The 26233-nt window shown below is 26.9% G+C and overlaps 1 protein-coding gene across 2 annotated transcripts in view; it reads right to left on the bottom strand.

The window, feature by feature from the left end:
• Positions 1-26233, bottom strand: part of LOC129969129 (alpha-catulin-like) — a 315460-nt gene that overhangs the window by 142164 nt on the left and 147063 nt on the right. Inside the window, exon 2 of one of the 2 annotated variants that reach the window (XM_056083550.1) lies at positions 4582-4682. The exons of the other annotated variant lie outside the window; for it this stretch is intronic. Coding sequence (XP_055939525.1) covers positions 4582-4671 — 90 coding nt within the window. The 5' untranslated portion in view covers positions 4672-4682. The remainder of the gene's footprint in view (positions 1-4581; positions 4683-26233) is intronic. 2 annotated transcript variants of the gene reach the window in all.

The raw sequence follows: 26233 nt of genomic DNA, 5'->3' as shown, positions 1-26233 counted from the left end.
GCATTGAAAAGAAACAGTCGACTCTCCATGGCCGAATGGTCATAGCACTAGTCACATAATCAAGAGATCGAATCCCTTTAGAAACAATACGATTCACAGTTTATGTGAATATTTATTGCCTTGATATTATGTTTTCCTTTATTTCATGTTTCAACAGATTCTGGACCTTTCTTAAGTTTACCAGATAAGTGATCTGGACTTCTTCCTGCTAGGCAGTGGTGGCCTGGTGGTAAGGTCTCGGCTTGTGAGTCGTAGGGTTTCAGGTTCGAGACCCAATTCCACCGAAGACCCTTGATGTAAGGGGGTCTGTTGCAAGTTAAATCCGCCATACCAATCGTCCTCCTGCTGGTGTGATATGGCGTCGAGAGGGGGTCTAGCTCAGGTGTCGTCCTCGTCATCTGACCACGGTTCAAAATGTCGAGGTCTGTCCCAAAATAGCCGTAGTGTTGCTTTACAACAGGACGTTAATATAACTAAACTAAACTAAATTTTACTGTCTCCAGAAAAGTATTCTGGAACTTTCCCTGTTAGTATAAAAGCAGAAGATCTATCAGTCGCTATGTTCTGAGTTCAGAGTTGAGTTAATGAATTGGTTTAGCTCTAACTTCTTGTTTGTGTCATTGAGTTCCACACAAAAGTACCTATGTGACAATATAAAGACCTCATAAAACTGTTTTTAAACTATCGCACTGCACTTGCAGAGCAATGATTGTTCTTAATAGTTCCGTATTCCTAAATACACGAATCAAAAAATAAATAGTATATCCACATGTCTGATTTGGTTCAAACTCTGATAAAGGTTCAAAATTAGATTTCACACATTTGTTTAAAAATGTATTTTCTGTAATATCTTTTGTAGCTGAAATTTGACTTTTTTTTTTTTTTTTTTTTTTTTTTTTTTGCAAATTGGATTTCTAGTTCAATACAAATCTCTATTTATGGGGCAAAAATCATATGGCAAGTAACATAGACCAAAATTGCTGTACATTTGAGTTATTGTATTCGAATATGCATATATAAAGACATAAACAATCATTTAAACAAAATTTAAGGCATCCTACGATCAAGATTCAAACATCTTAACTTCAATAAAATTTGACGCAAATATAGATTTTCGGTGTAAATATCAAATTTATTTACTTTCCTTCCGTTTTGGATCTTCGTATCCATATATTAAAGCCACACATAATTCGAATAATGCTTCCATTGAGAATTTCAGAAATATAATTTGTGTAGATTCATTAGAATTTTAATGCCTAATTTTTTGATTGAAGTCTGTTTGTACTCATCAAATAAAATAAAGTAAAAACTCATATCTATCTTCTGTCTCTGAGATGCATAAATTAACAGAACATTGAAAATTCTATTTTTAATATAAATTATTTGACGTTGCTTTTTTTTATTTATAGTAATTAATCTGAATCGTTGGATTCAGATTACATTCAAAACGTAGAGACATTGTGTTCAACGCTCTAATTGTTCAAATCCATAATCAAAATCATATGCCATGTTATAAGATTAAAATTAAAATGTTATTAACTTTATATGGTATCGTCAAGTTCAAAAAATACTTATTCTAACATGCATTTTATAACTCTGAATTTCACTAGCAGAGTATTCGACTTAAAAGCAATTTTTCTTCATTGGTTTAAAGAAAATAATTCGTATTTACAAGCATATTTTCTCACTTAATTATAAATAAAGTATTTTTAAGATTTTAGAGATATAGCTGGAAAAAAAGAAATTTGATTCTTTACCTTATAAAACCTTAAAAATATAAGAAATTTTCGGCATTCAAAGTATTAAAAGAAAAAAGCGTCTAATCGTTTAAACACTTTAAAAATCTAATATTCGCCACACACTATTATCTAACCTAACATTAACTCTTTTTATGCAATGCCTTTTATCTAAGACGCACTTAGAAACCAGCACAACTTATCAGATGATATATTCACACATAACCATAAGTACAGTAAAAAGAGGAAGATAAATACATCCGTTCTTTTGCCGCCGTGTTACCAAAAAAGCATAAAATCCTAGCTTCCCTGCCATCATTTCTAATGGAACACAAAGTAGACAGCATCTAGATATTTTCTAGGATCAGATATCGCCTTTAAAGATGATATTCCATCTCATGATCTAGCAATCGACGTTACCCCACTATACATCCGTATAAAATGGCACCCCATGTGATCGATAGCAGCCAATGAGAGTGTGTCCCAAAGGGAAAAATGGGACTTTTGTTGATTTTCATTTTGTCTTGGGTAGGGGATTGTGTCGATTTGTATTTTGCCCCAGTAACCGGTTACTGACACAGCTGCTGTTCCTTTTCTTGCCCATTGATTTTTGTTTGTGAGATTCTAAATATTTTTTCTGTCTTAAATAATATGTTTCTTCGTTGATTTTCAGTTATTTAACAAAATATATTTTATGAATAGAACTAACCAGTAAACTGTGTTTGTGGAATATACTCGTTCATGGAAAAAGTGCAACATTTTGCGCTATAGCGAGTTTATTCGTCAGGAGTAAAACGAGTTTATTCGTTTGTTTGAATTACAATTTTAGTAAGAATTCAAACATGCTCATAAATTTCAGATGTTCAAAATATTTTAAGACCAAGTCGAAATCAAATGAACAAATAAAAGATTATTATGCTCTTGCATTGCTCAATACCATTCTCTAACACCAAATTAAAAGAACAAATTAATTTTTTATATTCCTTTTCGTTCATATGTAAATAATTTATGTTTGTTTAAGTAAATAAATAAATGTTATTATTTAAATAAAAAAAAATAAAAGTTATTTCATTACGATATAATTTCATATTACACATACTCAGTGTTTGACAAGTATACTTGTCATTGCTACATTTTTGCGTCATAATTTATATATATATATTACAAAGAGGTTAAAACAATTAACTTTTTAATAAAATTAGGATTTAAATCTGGATTTTATAATTGATTTAAATCTATATTTGAATGTTATAATCAATTAGCGACAAATTAAATGCGGAAAATTTATAATAATTTTTCAGAGAAACTGAAATTTTAGTTCTTCTTTTAAATACACTATACGTTTATTTTTTATAATGCAAAATGATTCAGCACTTCCTTAATTTAGCATTTGAATATGCGCAGTTTATATCTCAGTGAATTATAAATTCATAATTTAGTAAAAAATGAAAGTTTTCCGAGAAGTATTATTTTGAAATGTTTGGGATTGCAAATGTTTTAAATTATTAACATGTCCAATTTTATTCATTTTTTTATGAAATCTCTACAGAATTTTTTGAATTCAATTAACAAATTCAAGTATAATTTATTATGTTTATGGAAAAAACTGTAACATAGGGAATAAAAATTAATAAAGCAAAAATATTTCTACAATGGACAAAAAGACGCTAATTAAGTTTTTATTTATCCACAGTTTTTTATAGATTCAAGAAAATTTAAAAATAGGCCTGCATAAAAGCTAAAATATTTTTTGGCAATTAGCATTTGAAAAGTATATGGCAGTTTACTCCATCTTCATACAGCAGTAATAACAAAACCCTATTATATTATTACGAATCTGTGATGCTGCTTCCCAGCATAGTTAGTTCCATCATCAGAAAGGCTGTTTTACAGTCATCTGTATTGGACGGAGTCCGGGTGCCGCGTCGGAGGTCCCAGAGCTTGGCGACCATTTAGCGACTTGGAGACGAATTTGGCGACTTTGGCCCCAAAATAGATTATACCCGAAACATCGAGAATTTTCCCGATCCGTCCATTAGGAACCGAGATACGCCTCGAAAGTTCCTGATTGAATGAGAGGCTTCTAGCCCCTCCTCCTGAGACCTATAAAAGGAGGCATTCTGCAGCTGCCAGAGTAGTCGGAGTCGACGGTAAACAACGGATCTTCCAGAGGTTAGTAGAGCAGTGACGGAGTCAAGCTAGTGCTGAACTAAGCTGTGCGCTGTTGTCTGCAGTAGAGTCTTGTTGTGTGCACACTTCGGCTGAAGATAAGGATTGTCTTCTCTATGCTGTATATAGTTGTCGTCCTTGTGCTGTCCTGTGTGTCTTCGTGTAAATAAACGTCGTTGTTTTATTTTCTACTGCCGTCTGGTGATTGAGCGTTCTTCACACCATATAACTTCCACTATCCAAATGAACCCGTAAATTTCGTAACAATGTAAAATACGTACTAAACTGATTGACTTTTAATAATTTAATTATGTTATTAGTGATCCGTGAAATTTAATAATAATTGCTCTCCAATTATGTATCTCTGAAGGAAACACAAAAGATTATAACTATGAATTCCGGTTAAATAATTTTATTTATGATACATCAGAATATAGTATTTAAAATTTGGCATTTTGTATATTAAAATGAATACATTTTACAAAAATTATTAGTAAAATACATTTTATGAAAAAATTCTAATAGTTAAAATTTCTTTTAAGTTTTCTAAAAATTAATTAAAAGTTCCTAAGTTTTCAAACGACTCAAGAAAGAACTGTAATTTTTTTATTATATTAAAAATTATTATCAGTAGTAAATTATCAAAAATGAAGATATAATTCTTTTTAAAACATACCTTTATATCCTCTTTCATACAATGTATCACAACGTTAATGCAAATTTCTTGTACTAAGTATGATTTTGTATGCGATGTTGTGTAGCACATATCACGTTTCACTGAAAGATTTAAAATATTTGAGTATTTTTTGTTCAATAAATGAAAGTTAATATAATAATTTATATCATAAAGAAATTAATTAATAGTTTTTAATGAATACATCTTGGTTTACATACTAAATACTGTACCATTTATTGTAGAAATACACAATATGTTAATAAACAAACACAATAATTTAAAAGTCAATATGTTTGATAATTTTGCAAATCAAAAATACAAATTATCAGTAATAATTTTAGTCTGGTATTTTTATTCAATTATTTAATCAAATATTACTCAGCCAACTTATTTAAAATTATTAACTTATTTTAGAAATCAATATAACAGTTTTTAATCCATCTGTCAATAATTATTATAATTAAATTAATAAAATAGAAAACCATTTCTCAGTTAAACCATGTTTTTTAAGATGAAATATTTTACTCCTTATTTAATACGAAATATTTCATGTTTAATCTCTTATATTAAATTAATAAAAAATCAATTACATTAATATGAAAAACAATTTTTACATAAACGGCTTTAATATGATTATTAATTCATCACATGGTGATTTTAAATTTATTAACATAAACTGGAACTAAATATATTTAAGTGGTATGTATGAATCAAATAATTTAATAATAATAACTAAGAGAGGATTTATATATTAAATAATTATAATTCAGCATTAAATTACATTTCATAAAATTTGTAGAGTCTGATAAACATACAAAATTTTAAAAAATAAAATTAAAAAAAACTTTTAAGTTTTCTAAATTTCAAACTTTTATTGTACGTCTCAAAACAATCCATTTTACGACAATCCTGTAAGAGCAAAGTTAATGAATTGTGGTCGTCAACAGTTGACTTTTATGACCTGGTATAAAATCTTTTAAATTTGAAATAAAGTGAAAGAGTCTCATATCAAGTTTTATTAATATAAAGCCTAAATCAACCCTTCCTTAAATGAAATACACATTTCTCTTTTAGTATTAAGAAAGTGTAGTAAAAGTTTACTTCCCGTACCTTCAGGCTATACCCTCGATGCCGATCATCAACACTGTCTGACGCCAATACATTGCTTTATAAGTATTGCATCTATCGATTGCAATTGATGGTGTTGGTCAAAACAGAAACAAAATATTGATGTTCTTCGAGAAAATATTATCAAAATGAAAGCCCAAAATCCCATTTCGTTGGAGGAAATGATTCTTCGGGATTCTTAAATTGAAATCTTTTAGAGTTTCGCTCAAATAATTAACTTTTACGGAAGATTATAGAAAATGAAAACATTCAAAGAATTCAGTTATGACTTTTCATGGAATTCCAAACTTTCATGGAGTGGATGTAGTGACTTTCTTCCTTATGTATAGTAAATCTATTCTTTTAATATTTTGAACCAACTAAATTTAGGTTTTCTATTAGGTGCTGACGACTCTTTTTTCACAAAATTGTGTAGAAATGAGCATATCATCATGCAATATTTCGTTTAAATTATTGACTTTCATAAAAGATTATAGAAAATAAAAACTTTTTTTGGCTTAGAGTTCAGTTATACCATTTCATGGAATTCGAAATATCAGTGGATTTAGGAATTTTCTTCCTTATGTATAGTAACATCGACTCTTTTAGTATCTTGAACCAACTGAATCTATGGTTTCTATTAGGTGCTGATAATTTTTTTTCTCAAAACTGAGTAGAAAATAATTGGCATATTCTGATATTGGATTGTAATATTTCGTTCAAATAAAGAACTTACATGGAAGATTATAGAAATTGAAAACTTTCCATGGCGAAGAATTCATGGAATTCGAAAACTTCAGTAGATTTAGGAATTTTCTTTTTCGTGTATAGTAACATCGATTATTTTAGTATCTTGTACCAACTGAATCTATGGTTTATATAAGGTGCTAATATTCTTTTTTCACAAAACTGAGTACAAAAAAATAGCATATTCTGATATTGGTATGCAATATTTGGTTCAAATAACTAACTTTCAGGAAATTAGAAAGAAAACTTTCAGGAAATTAAAAGAAAATGAAAACTTTCCTTGGAGAAGAATTCAGTTATAACTTTTCATGGATTTCAAAATTTCGGTCGATTTAGTAATTTTCTTCCTCATGTACAATAACATCGATTCTATTAGTATATTAAACCAAATGAATCCATGATTTTTGGAAGCTGTTGGCAAATCTTTTGTCACAAAACTGATTTTAAAAAATTGGCATATTTTGATATTAGCATACAGTGCTAAGTAAAGGAATAAAACGATATTTTTTCCAAGGAAATGAAAGGATTATTTATATAATAAAACTTTTATCATACTGTCTTATTAAATAGATAAATCAATAAATAATATTTCATTTAATACGAGAAAATGTATTTCTTATCATGGGTGTTTTATTAAAACATTTACTATGTAAATATTGCTTCTGAAAGGAAATGAAATAAACTGTTATATACCAAATCCTATATTTTTTTTTTCATTATTTCTCTCATAAAATAAATTTCCATCCCCATTTCAACTGGAAATGTATAATATGGAAACTGGTAATATTTCTAGAAATGTATAATATGAATACGTTTGTAAACACGTTAAATCATTACTAAACATTCAAAAATCTAAACAACAGGAGAAAAAAGATGTAAGTTAAGAAATAAAATTTATTCTTTTATAATATTTTACAAAACATACATGCGTATATAGAACTTTTTTACATTGCATAAAAATAAAATTTAAAGCCATGAATACCTTCATGTAATTCCTGGCTAACACATTTTATTGACTTTATTTATAATAAATAATATTTTATCTTTTTTGAGATTTTAAATTCATATGTTATTCAATATTTTCTAAAATTTTTATTTCAAGAATAATAATCAATTAGGAGAAGAAATGCATTATTTTTATAGACATATTACACTAATTGTGGGCTGGTAATATTCATAATTTATTTTAACTATGTATATGTACTGAATATTGGCCTGTGATTTATCATTTGTACATTTTCACATCACGAATTTTTCAATTTTTATTAGAAAATATTTTTGGCAATTTTATAATTAAAACATTAATTTTTTTCTATATAAATAGTATATTTCTAATAATTTATAATTTTATCTCGATAAAATTCTTTATTTAATTTTTTTCTTTTTTTTTCTATATTTGTCTTACTAAAAAAAGCAAGAAATTACAATAATCTCTGTTTTCTCTTATAATTATATTTATACACAAAAGTGATAAACATTGACGCAAACCATTCCATGCATTTTATCTGTTTTATAATAATTAACTTATGTAAAAGATTAAAAAAAACCATTTCATAAAAACTTTATTTACATCAAAACAGTTGTAAATTAAACCTGTCAGCATGTATAAAGCTGTAAGTTCAAAAACTTCTAAAAATATTTCTAAAATATGACATTCTGTATGACTTGTCATAAAATATTTTACGATTATCATGAGATGAAGAGTTCACCCAATGCGATCCTTCCATTTTATGACTGGAATAAATTTCGCTACATTTTATATAAAATGAAACTATTTTATGTCAACCATTGCTTATAACCGAATAAGGACTAAATCAACCATTCTGATATAAAACATTTATGCTATTATTTTTAGCACTGAGAAAGTCACAGAAACTCCATTCAATATACCTTTAAATTATCAAAATAAAATCAATACCAAATTATCATAATAACTTTAAGACCAATAATTTTCTTGATAAATAACTAGCCACCTTTCGAAACCAGCTGAAATTTCAGAATTAATGATTGCTAAAATTTTCAATTAAACATTTTGAATAACTTGGTTTTTGAGTTTTTGGGCCAAATATTTTCAAACATTAAATTCTGATAAACATGTATTATTTTAGAAATACATTCTATTGTACACATTTAACTTTAACTTTCTATTTTACACATTTAACTTTGACTTTCTATTGTACACATTTTGTTCCTTTTGCAATACATTTTCTTAACTTTCTATTCATACTATTTTAACTTCACATCCAATTTCTATCATAGGATAAAGCAACAAAGTTCAACAATTAGTCAACTTCAAAATAACTTTCCGTTGCTCCATAGTATAGTTAAACAATAATTGTAATTACAATAAATTTACAAAATTTCATTACTAATTTGCTCTGTTCTGAAACCTATTCATCACAGGAAGATAAGCCAAATTTACACATCTTATAGAAAAAAAATGATAAGACAAAATATTCATAATGGAAAGAAAAGGTATTGAATTTCACTTCAATTATGAAATAAGTTGTTATAAAATAAGCTTAAAGTATTCTTTTAAAATTAACAAAAACAGAAAAGAATATACGGGTAAAAAATTTGGCATTACTATCAGATAATTTTTTTTTGAATTTTATAATGTGGAAATCTATTTTATGTGCAGTAATATTTTTGAAAATTATATTGAAGTTGCCTCATTTTTAATTAATTGTTATTTTAATTAAAATTTCAAAACAAATAGCTCTGCAATGTTAATTTTAGCTTTCAAATTTATATCTTTGCTTGATGCGGTAGTACATATGGTCTGACCTAGAGAGCCTCAATATCTACGCCCAGATAGTATTTGGTCTCTCTTCCATCTGGGTAAGTGATAACGTCATTTAAATCCCATGTCACTGTTTAACAAGGAACTTTGAAATCTGTTAAGAAATTGGTCCTTGGTTACTATCTAACAAGGAATTTTTAAATCTGTTCAGAAATTGATCTCTGGCCAATATTTAACAAGAAACTTTTAAATCTATTAAAAAATTGATCCCTGTCACTTTTTAACAAAGAACTTTTAAATATGTTAAGAAATTGAATATTCTGCCTAATTATAGCACAATGTTTTCAGAAACAAATAATGAAATTAGAAACAAACCATTAAATTTGATTAGAAACAAAATGTTAATGATCTTCAAGATAATATTGTCTCACTGAAATCTCATTTCACAAAAGCAAATGTTCTATATTATATCCTTAAATCGGAATATCCCCCATTTTCATCTGAATGATGAGCATTGGCCAAAACTTGCGGAAATCGTAAACTTCCTGTGACGATGAATTTAATCGCAGTATTTCACGAAAATCGAAACATCAATGAATTAAGTACTCTTCCAGCTGACTTCTGTGCATCGTAGCTTATCGATTAAATTGAATATTTAAAGCAATTCTGAAGCTACTGGTATGTGCATGAAATGTATATCCTTTGTCCTTGGATGAAGACACTGATTCTAAGACATTTGCAATAAATTTAGATAAATTAGAACCTATTCAAAGGTGATTACTCACTTCATGCCTTTTATAAATCCTTCAGTAACAACTTATTAGTCGTCTTTCAATAATAAGCATCACCTCATCCGAAACCAACTTATAAGGTGAAGACTTCCTCAAATAATTTATCAAATAATCATTTATGGAATCATATTTCATTTTACATTAAAAAAATATTTTTTTATCCACTAATATGAAGATTTTTCTGGTAAACATTCCAGTTTAAAATAACTAACCTTTTATTTTACATAGTGCAATTAACTCTTTTAACCATTTTTCTTAATTACTAAAAATTCCTCCATACATCTGTATAGATACGTTTTTGCATTCAATCACAAAGAGATTGGTTTAGTCATTAATATTATCCTAATTATTTATGTTATCATAAAAATATTTAATATATAATAATAATTGAATTTATATACCAAAATATATTACTTATTATCCCATAATTTAAAAAAAGAAATAAAACATCAAAGTATGTAAAGTTTGAACACGATAAATTTAAACTATTTTGAAGTATTGCTGGGTTCATGACATCATAAACTATTTTACTGTTATGATGAATTTATTACAAAACATGGATTTTGTGACCTAACATAAACTCAGTTACAATTCAAGCAAAAGATAGTTTGATATCAACCTACGTCTATTGCAATATAAAGACTGAATCAATATTCTCAAGATAAAAATGAAAACTCCTTTAAAAAAAAATTTCTTTTTTTTTACAGTTGCAATTTCCTTTATATTTTCGTATTGTTGTCCTTCAATTTTTTCAATAAAGATTTCGAAAACAATCAACAAAAAAGACTTGAGGCTGATATATTCCATTGTAAGAGCTGTGTCGGTTGATTTCAAGGAAAAAAAAAATTTGGATCAGTTACAAAACATTAATGATTTTTACAAAAGTATTATCAGCAACAAGTCTCATTTCACTGAAAGAAATACTTTTCAGAAATCATTAAACCGGAATTAGTTACGAATTGCTATAAATTTTGTATAACTTTCCCATATTTTTTCTTATTACCTTCCTTTATCTTTTCAGTTATAATTTCAAAAACCACCAACATAAAGCTTTAACCCTTAACTGGGGACGTGCGGTCTGTGAGATCGCAAGCGATGGATTTTCGGTCATCCCTATTCTATTTTTAACTCAATTGAATGGATTGACCCTGTAGCTTCCTGTTTAGTGACCTTCAATACACGTACAGTTTTTCAACCGATTCCAGCGGATGCTTTTTAAAATAATTCAGTTATTTCTTCTAGCGTGGTCTCTAAGACCTCACCCCCCTGTTAGTGTCCCAGTGATAAACAAGGCTTAGCGGATGGTGCTAAAACTTGAGACCGAAAATATCATCCAATTTACTGATCCTATTATGAAGCAATGCTCCAGACACTTTAAAATGAAGCAGAAAGTGGTTTTAGTGATACGGATAACTATACAGAAGAGTTTTTCGATGAAAGTTCGCATTCAACTGATTCTGATATGTATGTTCAAACATAATTAATTTTTCTAGTGATAATGTGTTTTGAAAAATTTATAAAATATTTTAATATACCAAAATACATATATACATAATTTATATGTTGATTTTTATACTAGTTCTTGACCTGTATGCTTAAAATGCCCTATAAAACCGTGCTATGGAAGTCACACAAGCCGATAAAAAAAGGGCCAATTTTACCCGTCATTTTTTTATTTTTCATATAATTAATGAATTTTACTTTATATTGTCTCTTCTATATACCTTCATATACTGTAAAAGTAAATATGATTTAAAAAGAAAAAAGTAATATGTTTTTTCAAGAATATTATTTATCGTAACATGTAATTTGAGAAGAAAATGTATATTCCAACGAATTTTCTTTTTTCAAGGATAATATATTTTGAAAAATTTCTAAAATATATCTACATATCAAGAAAAATATCTGCAAAATATATTGGCAGTTTTTCATACTAATGCATTCATTAGAAAATTTAATTTGAGTGTAAATGAAATGCGGTCTCGTAGACCGCACCTCCCCAGTTAAGTCCTAAAATTTCACCTCACCATTTAAGGGTTAACCTGATAATTTCACTCTAAGTGTAGTATCGATTAATTTCATAGAAAAATTAGGGTTGGATTAGTAATAAAATTGTAATGATCTTCTTCAAATATTACCAACCACAATTCTTAGTACACTGAAGAAAATGCCTTTGAATTAAACATAATCGGAAATAAGTTCGTTTATTTTTTTTTCATGTATAATTATATATTTGCATTAGAGTTATGGTTTCATTTATATTTTAATATTTCCTTTCTTTATTTATTCAGTTATGATTATAAGAACAATCGGCAGAAAGGTCTTATGACCAATACCTTCAATTTTAAAAACTGAGTCTGCGATTTGGATTAGTAGCAATACGTTCAAGGTCTTCTCAAAAATATTATATCCATAAGTCTTACTTCACTGAAGACCATTCCCGTAAGATACCTTTTAGAAATCCTTAAATCGGAGTCAGTTACGATTTTTTTTTTTTTTTCGAATTGCTTTCTTTATTTTTTCAGATACGATTTCGAGGGCAATCAATATAATGGCCTTAAGGCCTACATCTTCTATTTTAAGAGTTGTATGAGTCGGTTCCGTGGTAAGGTTTTGTTTGGATCAGTAACAGAACATTAATGATCTATACAAAAGTATTATCGGCTACATGTTTCATTTCAATGAATGTAATGTTTTCTTGAAATCCTTAATCAGAAATAATAGTGAATCAGTTACGATTCACTATAATTTTTGTATTACTTTCCTATATTGTTTTGCATTTCTTTTCTTTGTCCCTTCATTTACAATTTCGAGGACAATCGACAAAATAGCCTTAAGACCAATATTTTCTATTTTAACTGCTGTATCGGTCGATTTCTTTGGATCGGTTACAAAACTTTAATGATCTTTGCAAAAGTATTATCAGTCATAAGTCTCATTTCATTGAAAGTAATACTTTCTTGAAATCCTTTATCAGAAATTATAGTGAATCAGTTAGAACTTAATATAATTTTCATAATACCTTCCTACATTGTTTTATATTGTTTTTCTTCATTCTTTCAGCTACGATTTCGAGGACAATCAACAGAATGGCCTTAAGGCCGATATCTTCTATTTTAAGAGCTGCATCAGTCGATTTCATGACAAATATTTGTTTGAATCAGTAAGAAAACATTAATGATCTACACAAAAGCATTATCAGCTACAATTTCAATGAAAGAAATGTTTTCTTGAATTCCTTGAATCAGTTACGATTCACTATATTTTTTGAGGACTATCACAAGAATGTACATAAAGCAGATATCTTTACTTTTAAATAATGTTCAATCCATTATATAGAAAAGTTTCGGTTGCATAAGTAGCAAAACATTAATAATTTTCTCAAAAATATTATGAGCCGCAAATCTCATTTCACTGAAGGAAATATTGTCCAGAAATCTTTAAATTGGAATCTTTTCGATTTTCATTCAAAACGATGGACTTCCGAGAAAGATTACCTGGAACGTAAACTTTCCGTGCCAGTGAATTTAATTATGGCTTTACACGGAAATCGAAACTTCAGTGGATTAAGTACTTTTCCAAATCTCTTTTCTTGAAACGCAGTTTATCGATTCCATTGGACTTTTAAGCCAATTTGGAATCTTGGTTTATACATTTTCTGTGTGTCTTTTGTCCTTGACTCGGCAACGAAAAAGCATTCACATGTTTTGATAATAGTACATTTTTTTATTCCAGCAATTCTACATCTTTTTTCAGTCTGAACTCAATTTCGGTCCACATTTAGTAAAGGGATAATTCCATAAAATAATTGTGTTTTTTTTAAATATTAACGGAGATGGTTTAAAATATAAACTTTAAAGTTAATCTGTAACAAAAATAGAGAGAAAATTTTATTTTCTGTAATAGCGTTGTGAAATAAAATAAAAATGAACTTAACCTTTGAAATAACAAGATTTTTGTATACATGCTTAGTCGATAATTATTTTCAATATTTTGTTTGATTAATAGATATGTGCAAACATCTACGAGTGCACCTTTTATGAATGTTGATCTAATGCACTTACTTAGTAAATTGCTGTTTAATATATTTAATATATTGATAGTTATAACTCATGTAATTGTTCTGCAGATTATAAAAATTAGTAATAAAAATACTCATGCTCAAAATTTGATTTGTTTCTCACTTCACGAAAGCTTATTTTCTTATATTAATAAAAAACTTATACTGTTTTTCTGCTGTGTTTCAATTATGTAAAAATAATGAAACTCGTTTAATAATAATAACGTTGAAAATAATTTAATTTCTATTTTCAGATTGAAAACCTTTTGTTTTTTACAATAGAATATATTTCCAAATCTACTACTTATTAACCTTTTTGCTCTAAAATCAATTACCTACATGTCGTTTATTGGTTATAATATTAGAGCGTGAAAAAAATGTCAAATGATATTAAGTAAACATAAAAATAAGATTTAAAAAAATCTGGATTAAAAAGTTTTCCTTATTAATTCAACTTTCTAAATATTCTTTCACATCTTTTGCAGCACAACTGGGGCTATGAGAATACTAATTTTTTTTTATTGCTTAAAATATACGTACGTTTGTTCCTCAAAATATTTTTTCTCGAAATTTCAGTGCCAATTTTACATATCTGAATATAAAGTAAATTTGAGAATTCAAAAACTTACGCAAATATTTATTTCATAGAATGGTTTGAAATTTAATTATTACTTTTTTTTAATATTTTCTCTTTTTTTTATTTTCTTCTGTAAAATATTTTAAACTGTAAATTATTGTAATTGTCATAAAAATTCGAACACGTGACTTTGGTGAATCACCACGTTTCAGACAATGCAGATTCCAAATAGCTAATTTTTCCTACTAAGCCTGTAATATTGTTTATTGTTATGCCTGCAATATTGTACAGTATTGTAAATTTTTCATACTACGCCTATAATATTGTTTATTATTATGCCTGCAATATTGTACAGTATTGTAAATTATTCATACTACGCCTGTAATATTGTTTATTGCTTTGCCTGCAATATTGTACAGTATTGTAAATTATTCATACTACGCCTGTAATATTGTTTATTGTTATGCCTGCAATATTGTACAGTATTGTAAATTATTCATACTACGCCTGTAATATTGTTTATTGTTATGCCTGCAATATTGTACAGTATTGTAAATTATTCATACTACGCCTGTAATATTGTTTATTGTTATGCCTGCAATATTGTACAGTATTGTAAATTATTCATACTACGCCTGTAATATTGTTTATTGTTATGCCTGCAATATTGTACAGTATTGTAAATTTTTCATACTATGCCTGTAATATTGTTTATTGTTATGCCCGCAATATTGTACAGTATTGTAAATTATTCATACTACGCCTGTAATATTGTTTATTGTTATGCCTGCAATATTGTACAGTATTGTAAATTTTTCATACTATGCCTGTAATATTGTTTACTGTTATGCCTGCAATATTGTACAGTATTGTAAATTTTTCATACTATGCCTGTAATATTGTTTACTGTTATGCCTGCAATATTGCACTATTGTAATAGTGATAACTCAAAATTGATTTAAAATAGGTATATGGTCTTTACTTGCAATTTTTAGAGCTTTATGAAATTTTTAACGAGATTTACTCAAAGAAAGTCGGTCCACGTGTCAGATTATAATTTAATACAATAACTCCAAAACAAAGATAGTTGAAGGGATAATTTTTGATATATGTATTTGTAACTTAATGTGTATAAAGCTACCATATTTGCAATCAAATCTGTCGTGTAATTGATAGTCTTCTGCTTTATTAATTTCGCAAGCATATAAATGTAATAAATCAGAGACACAATGATTTAATAAATAAAATAAAAAATTATTGCAGTTGGCTAATTGTGTCAAATTTTGATTTCAATTGGTTGGAAAAGAATGCACAAAATGCATATTCTGTTTCCAAGCACTTGTGTATCAACCACAGCATTTATTCTTCAACGAAATAAATTGCCAAAAGTCACAGCCTAATTGACTGTTTCGTATATTAATGCAGTTAATAAAACATAAGAACATTTCTTAGAATGTATGCAAGAAAGATTCGGAGAGACCTCTTCCACTAGTTTAGTTTGTTTTTACCCCTGTAATATACGGATATTAAATAAACATTACTTCAAAAATATTTTTAAATGATGTAATTTTAAAAAAAATGTTTTGACTGCTTGATTTAGAGTAATGAAAAATAATTAAGTATATTTTTAAAGCTATTTCAGATTTGCTATTTATATCTACTACTTAGTGAAATATTTAGTACAAAAATTAATTATGTTACGAATTATATTGCTTACGGTATTATCCGAAAATAATATATTCAATAAAGCAGGAAGAATGCAACTCCGACATAATTTTGGGTAGTGCGTTTCTCTTATACAATGATACCTTAACAAAGAAAGCTGTTTTACAGAATGTTTATCTATTACATTACTTCTTAATTCTTTTTCCCTTCAAAATCTTTCTGCAATTAACGCCACTTTCTGTAATAAAAACAGATATTTCATCAGAAATAATTTCTAAATAAAAATATTTTTGATAGTTTAAATTTTTATGTATCACAATTTTTATGCAGTTATGAGAAAAACAAACCATATCTTAATTAGATTAAAGTCTTTACCAAATTCTTTATATTTATATTTATCATATATATCGCGATTATTAAATGATTTTTCTTTAAATCATAAAAAGTGTTTTGACAAGGAAAATATGTTGTATATCAATATGAGTTAAATATAGTAACGCCATAAAATAGGGAGAATTTTCATATTAAAAAATAAAATTTATTTATAAGCATTTCAAAAACTTTTTCTAGAATATAAAATAAAAAAAAAAATTGAATTTTTTTTTTTTTTTTTTTTGCCTGCCAAAGAGGATTAGAATACTTCTGTATAATGAGCATAATGTTTCCTTTGCAAAACATTAAATGCTTTTAGATAAAATTAATACGAATTTTTAAATACGTATTCTAATTAATGGATTCAAAATATAAATTATTTATTTTAATTATTTTCATCAATTTAATGTTTTATTTAGAATATATTAATATAAATGACAAAAAAAATGTGGATACCATTATTTTTTTAAGCATAATAACAAGTGGCGCGATTAATATGGAAATTGAATTTTAATCAATTATACGATTAATTCATGACTAACTTTGAAGGTATTAAAATAAGATATCCTCATCGGAAACACACAAGTACACAGAATTTCAAAATTGCAGCATTTCAGAAAATCAGTAAAAAAATAAAAATCAAATTCTTTCAGACATGAAATAAATCAAGAGAAATAAAAGTATAGGAAAATATATATAAAATTTCAAACAAATTTTTCCACGGATTACATTTATTTACAAAAAGTTTACAAAGCCTGAAATATTGAAAACCGAATGTAAGTCAAAAAATATTTAAAAAATTGAAATCTGCTATCGAAAATTTCATATTTCCATGTGAGAACATGATTTTTTAACCAGTTTAAACTCATTTGAAACAATTACATGACAAAGAGATTACGCAAGCATTTATATTTTAAAAAAAGAAGGTTTTTCCCTCCCATCTCAGAATCGTTCGAGCTACAAAGCTTTTTCTTGAAGCCAGATTATTATTTTTTTTTCCGAAAATCCAGTTTAAACTAGTTTGGAATGATCACTTGACAATCACTTATTGCGCAATCATTAACCTTTACAAATGCGATGGTAATCCCTACCACCACCTTAAAATCGTTCATATATATATATATATATATATATATATATATATATATATATATATATATATATATATATATATATATATATATATATATATATATATATATATATATAACCAATCTAAAGTAAGAAATATTTTGAAAACGAAACAAAACAGTTTCGAAATCGCAACTAAAATTTATTACCTATTCAAACTAAAACCAAAAAAGAACTTCATAGTATTTAGAGAGCGCAATTGCAGCTACTTCTAAAACACAGATGAATTGATACAAAAGTATTAGAATCAAGTTAATAGGAAAATCAAAAAAATCAAATAAAGATTAAACCAAAAAAATTATAAAAAATATAAAAAAGAATCCGGCCTGAAGACTTTTTCAAGGGTCACCCTCAGGCAGGGATTTTATTTGATTTTCCTATTAACTTGATTCTAATACTTTTGTATATATATATATATGTGTGTGTGTGTGTGTGTGTGTGTGTGTGTGTGTGTGTGTGTGTGTGTGTGTGTGTGTGTGTGTGTGTGTGTGTGTGTGTGTGTGTGTGTGTGTGTGTGTGTGTGTGTATTCCCCACGTCGTTTAGCATTGATTTCGGTTTTTTTCTTTATGCTTCTTCGGAAGATAACTTTTTACATATCCTTTATATTTTGCCTACGCATATTTAAGCTTCATAAACCCCAAACCAAAGCAAACATTATGTTCTCACATGATAATAATTATCAACTAATCACTTTAGTTCTCAATGGAATTTCTTTCCTTATACTTTGTAAAACTATAATTAATACTAGAACTAAATTGAAGGCAAATACACATTTTCTATATGCAAGCGATTAAAATAAAAAGCACGAAAGAGAATTATTTACATATGAATATCTAGATCACAATTCCACGAAAGCTTTCTTTCTTGCGTCTTTAAATTATTCAGAAAAGGCATTCAGCGCAAAAATTTAATATTCTTCCTAATTGCTCTACATGAAAGGGTTTGCAAAAAACACTTAATGGTTTTTATGCCCCTGAAAAGAAATACAATTTATGAAGATAAACATTTACTTCACGCATTTTCAACTTTTTCCTCGATAACTTCTGGTAATTGAAAAAACAGAAAAGTCGTTTAACTCGTCATGTAATTATTTTAAAGATTCTTTAAAACACTCCAAAAGATCTTCCATAATATAGTAATGGGACGAATAAATTAAAATCCCAGCATGCATGCGTTTGCAACCGTACGGATATTAATTCTTAGATTTAAAAATTCGTTTTTATTTTAGAATATTAACGGCAACCATTAAAACGAACGATTCCTTGTTTTTCCCAACGTGATTACTTTCAGCTGCACTGCAAGAAAACGAATGGTAATGGCCTGGTTTTTAATGAAAATGTGGAATCTAAAGTTAATTAAACATTAAAAAATTACGTGACTGTGTAATTATGAAAAACGCTTAAATAGGGGGAAATCGAAAAGAGTATGAATTATATCTTCATATTCGGAATTCTTCAGATTCAAATGTTGCATTTCTCTGAACTGGGAAACAGCAAATGTAAACAAAAATTGAAACAAATTAAACCTTAATGAACAATTTAAGTTTGCAGTTCTTATTAAATAACGTCGAAAGAATTTTTCTTGGAAATGTAATGGTTTTGGGAATTCTAATTTGTTAAGATGTCATCAGATTTCCCCTTCACCAAATGAGTTACATAAGATTTCTTGCGATTATATGCCACAGGACACGTGATATATAATTGTACATGGCATGTTACATATAATTGAGATATGTTTGATGTTTAACATTTCATCACTGAAATGACTCTAATTTTTTGACATTTATATTAATGTGGAAATTATCACTAGCAAATGATATTTTAAAATGAATTCAGATTATACCAGTTTATATAGCATATAACTAAAAAACGTTTACCACTTTTCTGTACCATAAAAACAATATTAAAATGAAGAAAAAAAATACTTGAAGAAAAATGAACCAAGAAAGCTTAAAATTTATCTTTCCTTTAATTTTATTTTTTATCATGTGAGAACATGATGTTGTTTTGGTTGGGGGGGGGTGAAGCTCGAAATCTCGTAGGCAATGAATAAATCATAAACGGCAATTCTCATCTTTATCTTTAAAGCGCACATATTTTTTTACCTGCTTTTACCAGTATTGCATTATTATTATGTATGCTTCTTTGAAAGCAGATGCGTTTTTAAAAGATTGACTTGCTTTTACCAGTATTGCGTATGCTTTTTTTGAAAGCAGATGCGTTTTTAAAATGTCGACGTAGAACTGTGACATCATAACTATCATTTCATCTCAAAATCGATCGAGCTCCAAAACTTTATTTTACCAGCTAGAAAAAAATGAAAATGAGTTTTAAAAAATCAAACCAGCTTAAACTGGTTAATGACTTAAATTAATTAAGATAAATAATGACTCAAAAATAATATTGTTCTCACATGATAACTTGAAATTTGTGATCGTAGATTTCATTTTAATTGTTTGCAATTGCTTTTTTTCTCTTTGTTTAAAATTTATAATTTAAACACTCATTTATAATTTAAGCACTTATAATTTAAAATTTAAGCACTCATAAATGCAAAAATTAAATAAATACTTACTTTCTCACACAGTATAAAATATTAGAGAATGATTATTTTCATTACAGAAATATTTTAAATTCATTAAAACTTAAGTCATTCTTTTTTCAGATTAATGAAAATTGTATCCTGGAAACAGCATTCGAAAATTCATTTTTATATAATCTAACAAATCATAGTTTATGATTTTGTAGGAATTTCATATTTATATTTGATGATTGTATTAAATATTGAGAAAAGATATTTCTTTAAAAACTCTGCGTCTATGAAAAGAAGCAAAAACTTTATGACGCTACCTTATCATCACAAGGATATAATTTTTTTCTTTCTTGCATATTAAGAAATTTAATATAAATATTCATAAATTCTTTTCTGAATCGATACATAAATCGTACATTGCAATTTCAGACGATTATTTCATCTTCTCTTTTGTATATGATCTTCATATTATGCTTATATGAAAGACCGTGGGGAAAAAAAGAAATGTCATATTTATAAAACATTCTTGCTTTTACTACATATCAATATTAAATGGCGATTTTAGATAAAAATGAGCAGTTTGTTGATTGGAAATTAATAATAATTTAAAACACGAGCACAGTAGTTTAATTTTCATATTCTGTCCATTTTATATCTGGTACTAGCATTTGCATTTAACCATTATAATAAATTTGTTTGTCATTAATCCATAAAGATGGAAAATAAGAAGATTTTCCAAACTGAAAAAAAGCTACTTAATAAAGCAAATAAATTTCTACAGAAACACGTTAATTATGTTTATACATATAAATATAAAATAATTTCATTTTATTCTGCAGTGAAAACAATAATTTCCTCGTTCTATCACTGAAGCATTTCCTTACATGAGTTAACTTTTTCCCACTTTTACAGAACACTTTACTCTCATAAACGTTAATCCACATGAATCTCTAGGTATTATCCTTTTATTCAATAATATAATGAAAACATTTATACATTATAAGCGAGCTAATATAAACTACACAATCTTTTTTTAACCATATGTAACTGCTATATGGTATTAAAAAGTTACTTGTGTACAGCTTTTTATTTATTTTTATTCTTTCAAAGTCGCTTATTGGTACATCCGGTTACTGCTTTAGTATAATAAACTAAATATCAAGAAAAATAAAATCAGTATCAGAGAAGTAATCTCAGAATAAAAGAAAGGGGGGAAAATGCTTAGTAAATTTCCATTTTATATATTACTGGCAGTGGAAATGGCTTAAATTTTAAATTAGAGATTAAATAAATCCTATTCTAATACCGAGGCTTTCCACATTTTATTGCTTATTGCTTACAGGTTAACAAAATTAAGGAAGAAATAATAGACAGTTTAATAATTTAACGTCTTCATCATAAAATACATATAGTTTCTTGGGGATAAAAATAATTTTAAAATGTTTGCACTTTACAAGGGTGTATTTTCATTTTGGATATATCTTAATAAGATAATAATTCAGCTAATTCATTGTACATCAACATAACAGAATGTGAGCAAGTGCGAATTGGAAGAACACATATTCTCCTTTGAATAATATTTGCTTAATTAGCAATCTTGCGCGATGAAAGATATTTTTTACTGGAATATAAGAATATCATAAAACGGTTTTTCGTAGTAGGGGCAGGAATATTTCATTATTGCTGATCGGTCTCCCTAAAGAAATAGTTATACGATATTGTGATTATATTGAAAAACTATATAAATGTAATTTTTTTTATCTAAATCATGAGATTTGTTCTTTTGCAATACCTTTGTATTTGAAATAGAATTAGTTGCATTTGGCGAACAGCTGTCTTACCAGGTATATTGGCAATATTCAGTTTTCTTTAAATGGTATATGTATATGTAACTTTATGTCGAAAAATTGCATGATGTTAAAGTTGTATTATTTTAATTATATTACATAAATTCTGTTATATATTCATGAATCTATCTAATGAAGACCAGTTCCGTGAGATAGAAATCCTACTAAAATCTTAAATGTATGGTCCATCTATGTTCTAACATTCGTTTATCGAAACACTATATTCTTCATTTTGTAACAGATACAAAATACACATATATTGAACAGAAATCTTCTTCTTTAGCTTTCAACATTGGAATAAAGACACGTAATTAGATATTTGATGAAACAAGGAGGACAATTGGAATTTCAGAGCAGCAATGCAATTTAGTGTTATAAATTTAAAAAAAGAAATTAAAATTCCGGAATTATAACATCTGCACGGTTGTCAAATCGGCATGATTAAAAAGATATCATCTAAATTAGCTAAAGTTCAATACGACTTTTAATTAATTAAAATTACAGTTAAAAGATTGAATAAAATCCCTCCAAAATGTACATTTTGATGCTCTTAGTTATATATGTGCCAAATCTTATAGCTGTAGGTTAAACAGCTTGACTTGTAGAGCACTACAAAGTACTCACATTCATTTTTATTTTAGAGATAAATTAATATTATGATATAGGACTAAAATTTTAAATTTGGCTCATCCTTTTTTTCAGAAATGGATAAATAAACCAGCTTCATGAATATTTATTAATGTGTAAATCATTCTATTATTTACCATTTACGCAGATTCTAAAGTAATTCATGTAGAATGTTTTATGTTTCCACATGCAACATTTCTCAATATCCCTGATTGGCTATTTTCTATTAATAAATATGAGTTTATTTGACTACAATTAATAAATTTCCATATTTCTTCATATTTACTGGACATAGATTATATGACTCAAGAATTCATTTTACTAACGAGATGCTTCGAATAAAAGGAATTTCTCAACTGTAAAAGCAATGTGCTTTTTATTCTTTTCTTCAAATTAGCTGATGGGTACCATTTTCTTCTTTATCCACTTGCAAGAAACTGAGCACCAAAAGGAATAAAACCAGTTTAATGCGAGTAACCTGAAAAACACTTCTACGTAATAAAATTGCCATCTAGCTTACCACCTGTGCACAGCTAGAAACATTGTAAATTTTTAAATATAATCCTAAAAATAGAAACGAAGTGCATCAGGATCATTCCAAGACCAACGTATTCCAGATCCCGTTGTGCCTTGTGGAGTTTCTTGTGAAATAAGAGAACGAATCAGAAATAGTCCAAGAGGCAATATATAGTATTAAAGCCAAAGAAAAGGAGAAAGGCGGATAGGATTCCAGGTCTACAATTGGAATACTAGCTTCTTCTTGTGTTACGAGCTGAGTTGTTTGGATCCTGTTTGGTGTGTTATTTCTGCGCAAGGTGGCAATTCGATCATCACAAAAAGAAGCTATGCTCTTTTTTTTTTTTTTTTCCTGTTTTATTTGGGATTCTCTCTAAAGGGATTATCTACATATTATTATAAGACATCTTGGGGAGGTTTTTTTTTCTCAACAACAAAAATAAAAGATGAAATTGGAGTTCCTTAATTTAAATATTCCATTCCGAATTTAGGTTTGTGATGGGATAAGAATTTTTTTTATTATTATTATTTTTTATTATTATGAGAATTTTTTTTCCTGCTTTGTACTGAATCATGGATTTCTTTTCGTTACTTGTAATCCATTCTTCAATGAAAAAAAAATCTTTGCACTTTAGTATTATTGTTTTATTATGATGTTTCATTTCTTTACAAATTGATGTCCATTTCTTTTATTCGTATTTAAACATCATTTGAAATAATTGCAAAAACAAAATGAATCTTTTTGGAAGTAAATTATACATTTACAAATAAATGCAATAGTTTAAAGGCGTTTGTGCGGATTTTTAAGTAAAATTCACCAAAAATCTGATTTTTCTTGCTAATAAAAATTTTAAAATGTAAAGAAAGATGATGAAAAATGTTTTTATTTAGAAATATTTTCTTTTATCATTTCAATTAAAGTTTCTATTTATTTCTTCATTTACTTAATAATTAAATGCTTTTATTTAATTTAAATTGTTTAACGTTTTTCAAAATTCTCACTTTGATTTCTCACTCCCTTTTTGATATACTATATTTTGAAATTTTGTATATTTACGCATAATTATATTATTTTTTTTTTGTTTTAAGAACGAAATTATTTAACAGGTATTTAATTAAATTAAATTGCGATTCCGCACTACTAGCAAAACCTCATATTGTGTTTGCTAAATAATTGATCTCAAGACTAAAAAATTAAAAATAATTAAAATCAAACACTTGTTGCTTCTATCCCATTAATGAAATTGTATTTCAGCATTTCTTATGCAAATTAGGAATTATCATTAATTTTATTTATATCCATGTGAAAAGAAAGTTGAATGAGTAAAAGATAGAAAAAATTACCTAATTGTGAATAATAGTATTCAAATACCATACAAACCAATATACAGATCAAATTTCGAGTGCCAAAGAAAAAATCCTACTGAAATTTTAATTTCTGTGGTTTTTCATTTTTGTGTAATTAGTAATAAGTTAATTACTAAGCTCCATAATCCTGAAGTAATTAAAGGATTTTACTAAATGAATAATACTGTACGAAACATTTAAATTTTTATTAAACAATGTATTCAATGAAAAAATAATCGTTTGAATAAATTGTACTCTAACTATGACAACCGTCATAGTGAGAGTAATCACCAGTGGATTAGTTTATCTTTATTGGAAGATTTAAATAGACATATTGCTATTAATTATTTTTATCAACATTGCTAAAAATGATAAAAAGTGCAAATTTTTAAATTTTCTAAATGGAGATAAAATTAGATTAGTTCACAGTAGAAATTTATTAATTGTAATTGTTCTCTTTTTAAAAAAAACATAGTGATTCAAATTTTTGTATCCAAACATTCAGCGTAGAGTTATTCAAAATTTATGATAATTTAAATTGAATTACATCTTGATATAGGCTCTAATTTTTATAAAAGATTTGTAATATGTTTACTTAATTAGACTTTTGCTACAACATACATAATTTATGAACATTTGTCAACATACATAATTAATTAAAATACATACATAATTTATCTCGTGAATTTATTTTGACATCTGTTTTTTTTTTAATTTCTACTTAATATTTAAGAACAGAAAATGCATCAAAATCCTGCTGAATGAAATTTTTTACAATAAGACATTTGACTAAGTTTTTTGTAAAATTTCTTGAAAAGAATTTTTATATTTTTGAATAAAATTGAATTAAGAATGCATAAAACAAAAATATGTTAATTAAAAGTTGTTTTGAAAATTGGATTTTTTCTGGGCTCAAAGGCGGTATACAGTTAAAATTTTCTTGTTTAGAAGCTTTTCAAATGATTCATTCAACATTTTGCAGATAAATAGATTACATATCTCATGAACTTAGGTTTAAGTTACATTTCTATTCAAGTTCTAAAAACTGGTTTCAACCGTTAAATAACCTTCCAGTTTTAATTTTTTTCGCATTATAAAGCTTTAAATCAAATGTTAAAGGTTTTCAAATGAAAATATTACTTATTCAATACTTGAAGAACTTTAAAATATATTGAAAAATTATTATTATAAATGCGAATAAAAAAATACGCATTTATTTATATTTATGATATTTTTTTTTGACAAACAGATTACATCAACATTTAAATTCATGAAAGAAATAGCATTTAAAGAATCAAAAGAGGATTGAAACGTAGATTATACAAGAAAATAACTTCGGAAAAAGGAACATAGAATCAAAATTCAAACAACTGCGTGAAGAAAATTGTCTACACTTTAAAACTATTGAATTAAAAATTATTTTAATGTAATAAATTTAAATGAGGAACACTATTTTATTTAAATATATGAGATTTCTTGTAAAAAGTTTATGCCAAATATTTAGAATTAGAAAAAATAAAATTTAAAGATAAAAAATAGCACTAAAACGTAGACTAAAAATGAATGTTTATTTGCAAGGAATGAAGACA

The sequence above is a fragment of the Argiope bruennichi genome, chromosome 5 (genome assembly GCF_947563725.1).
Source record: "Argiope bruennichi chromosome 5, qqArgBrue1.1, whole genome shotgun sequence".
In the NCBI taxonomy this organism is placed as follows: Eukaryota; Metazoa; Arthropoda; class Arachnida; order Araneae; family Araneidae; genus Argiope; species Argiope bruennichi.
The sequence above is the reverse complement of the archived record's forward strand: the minus strand, read 5'-3'. Positions and strand labels throughout refer to the sequence as shown.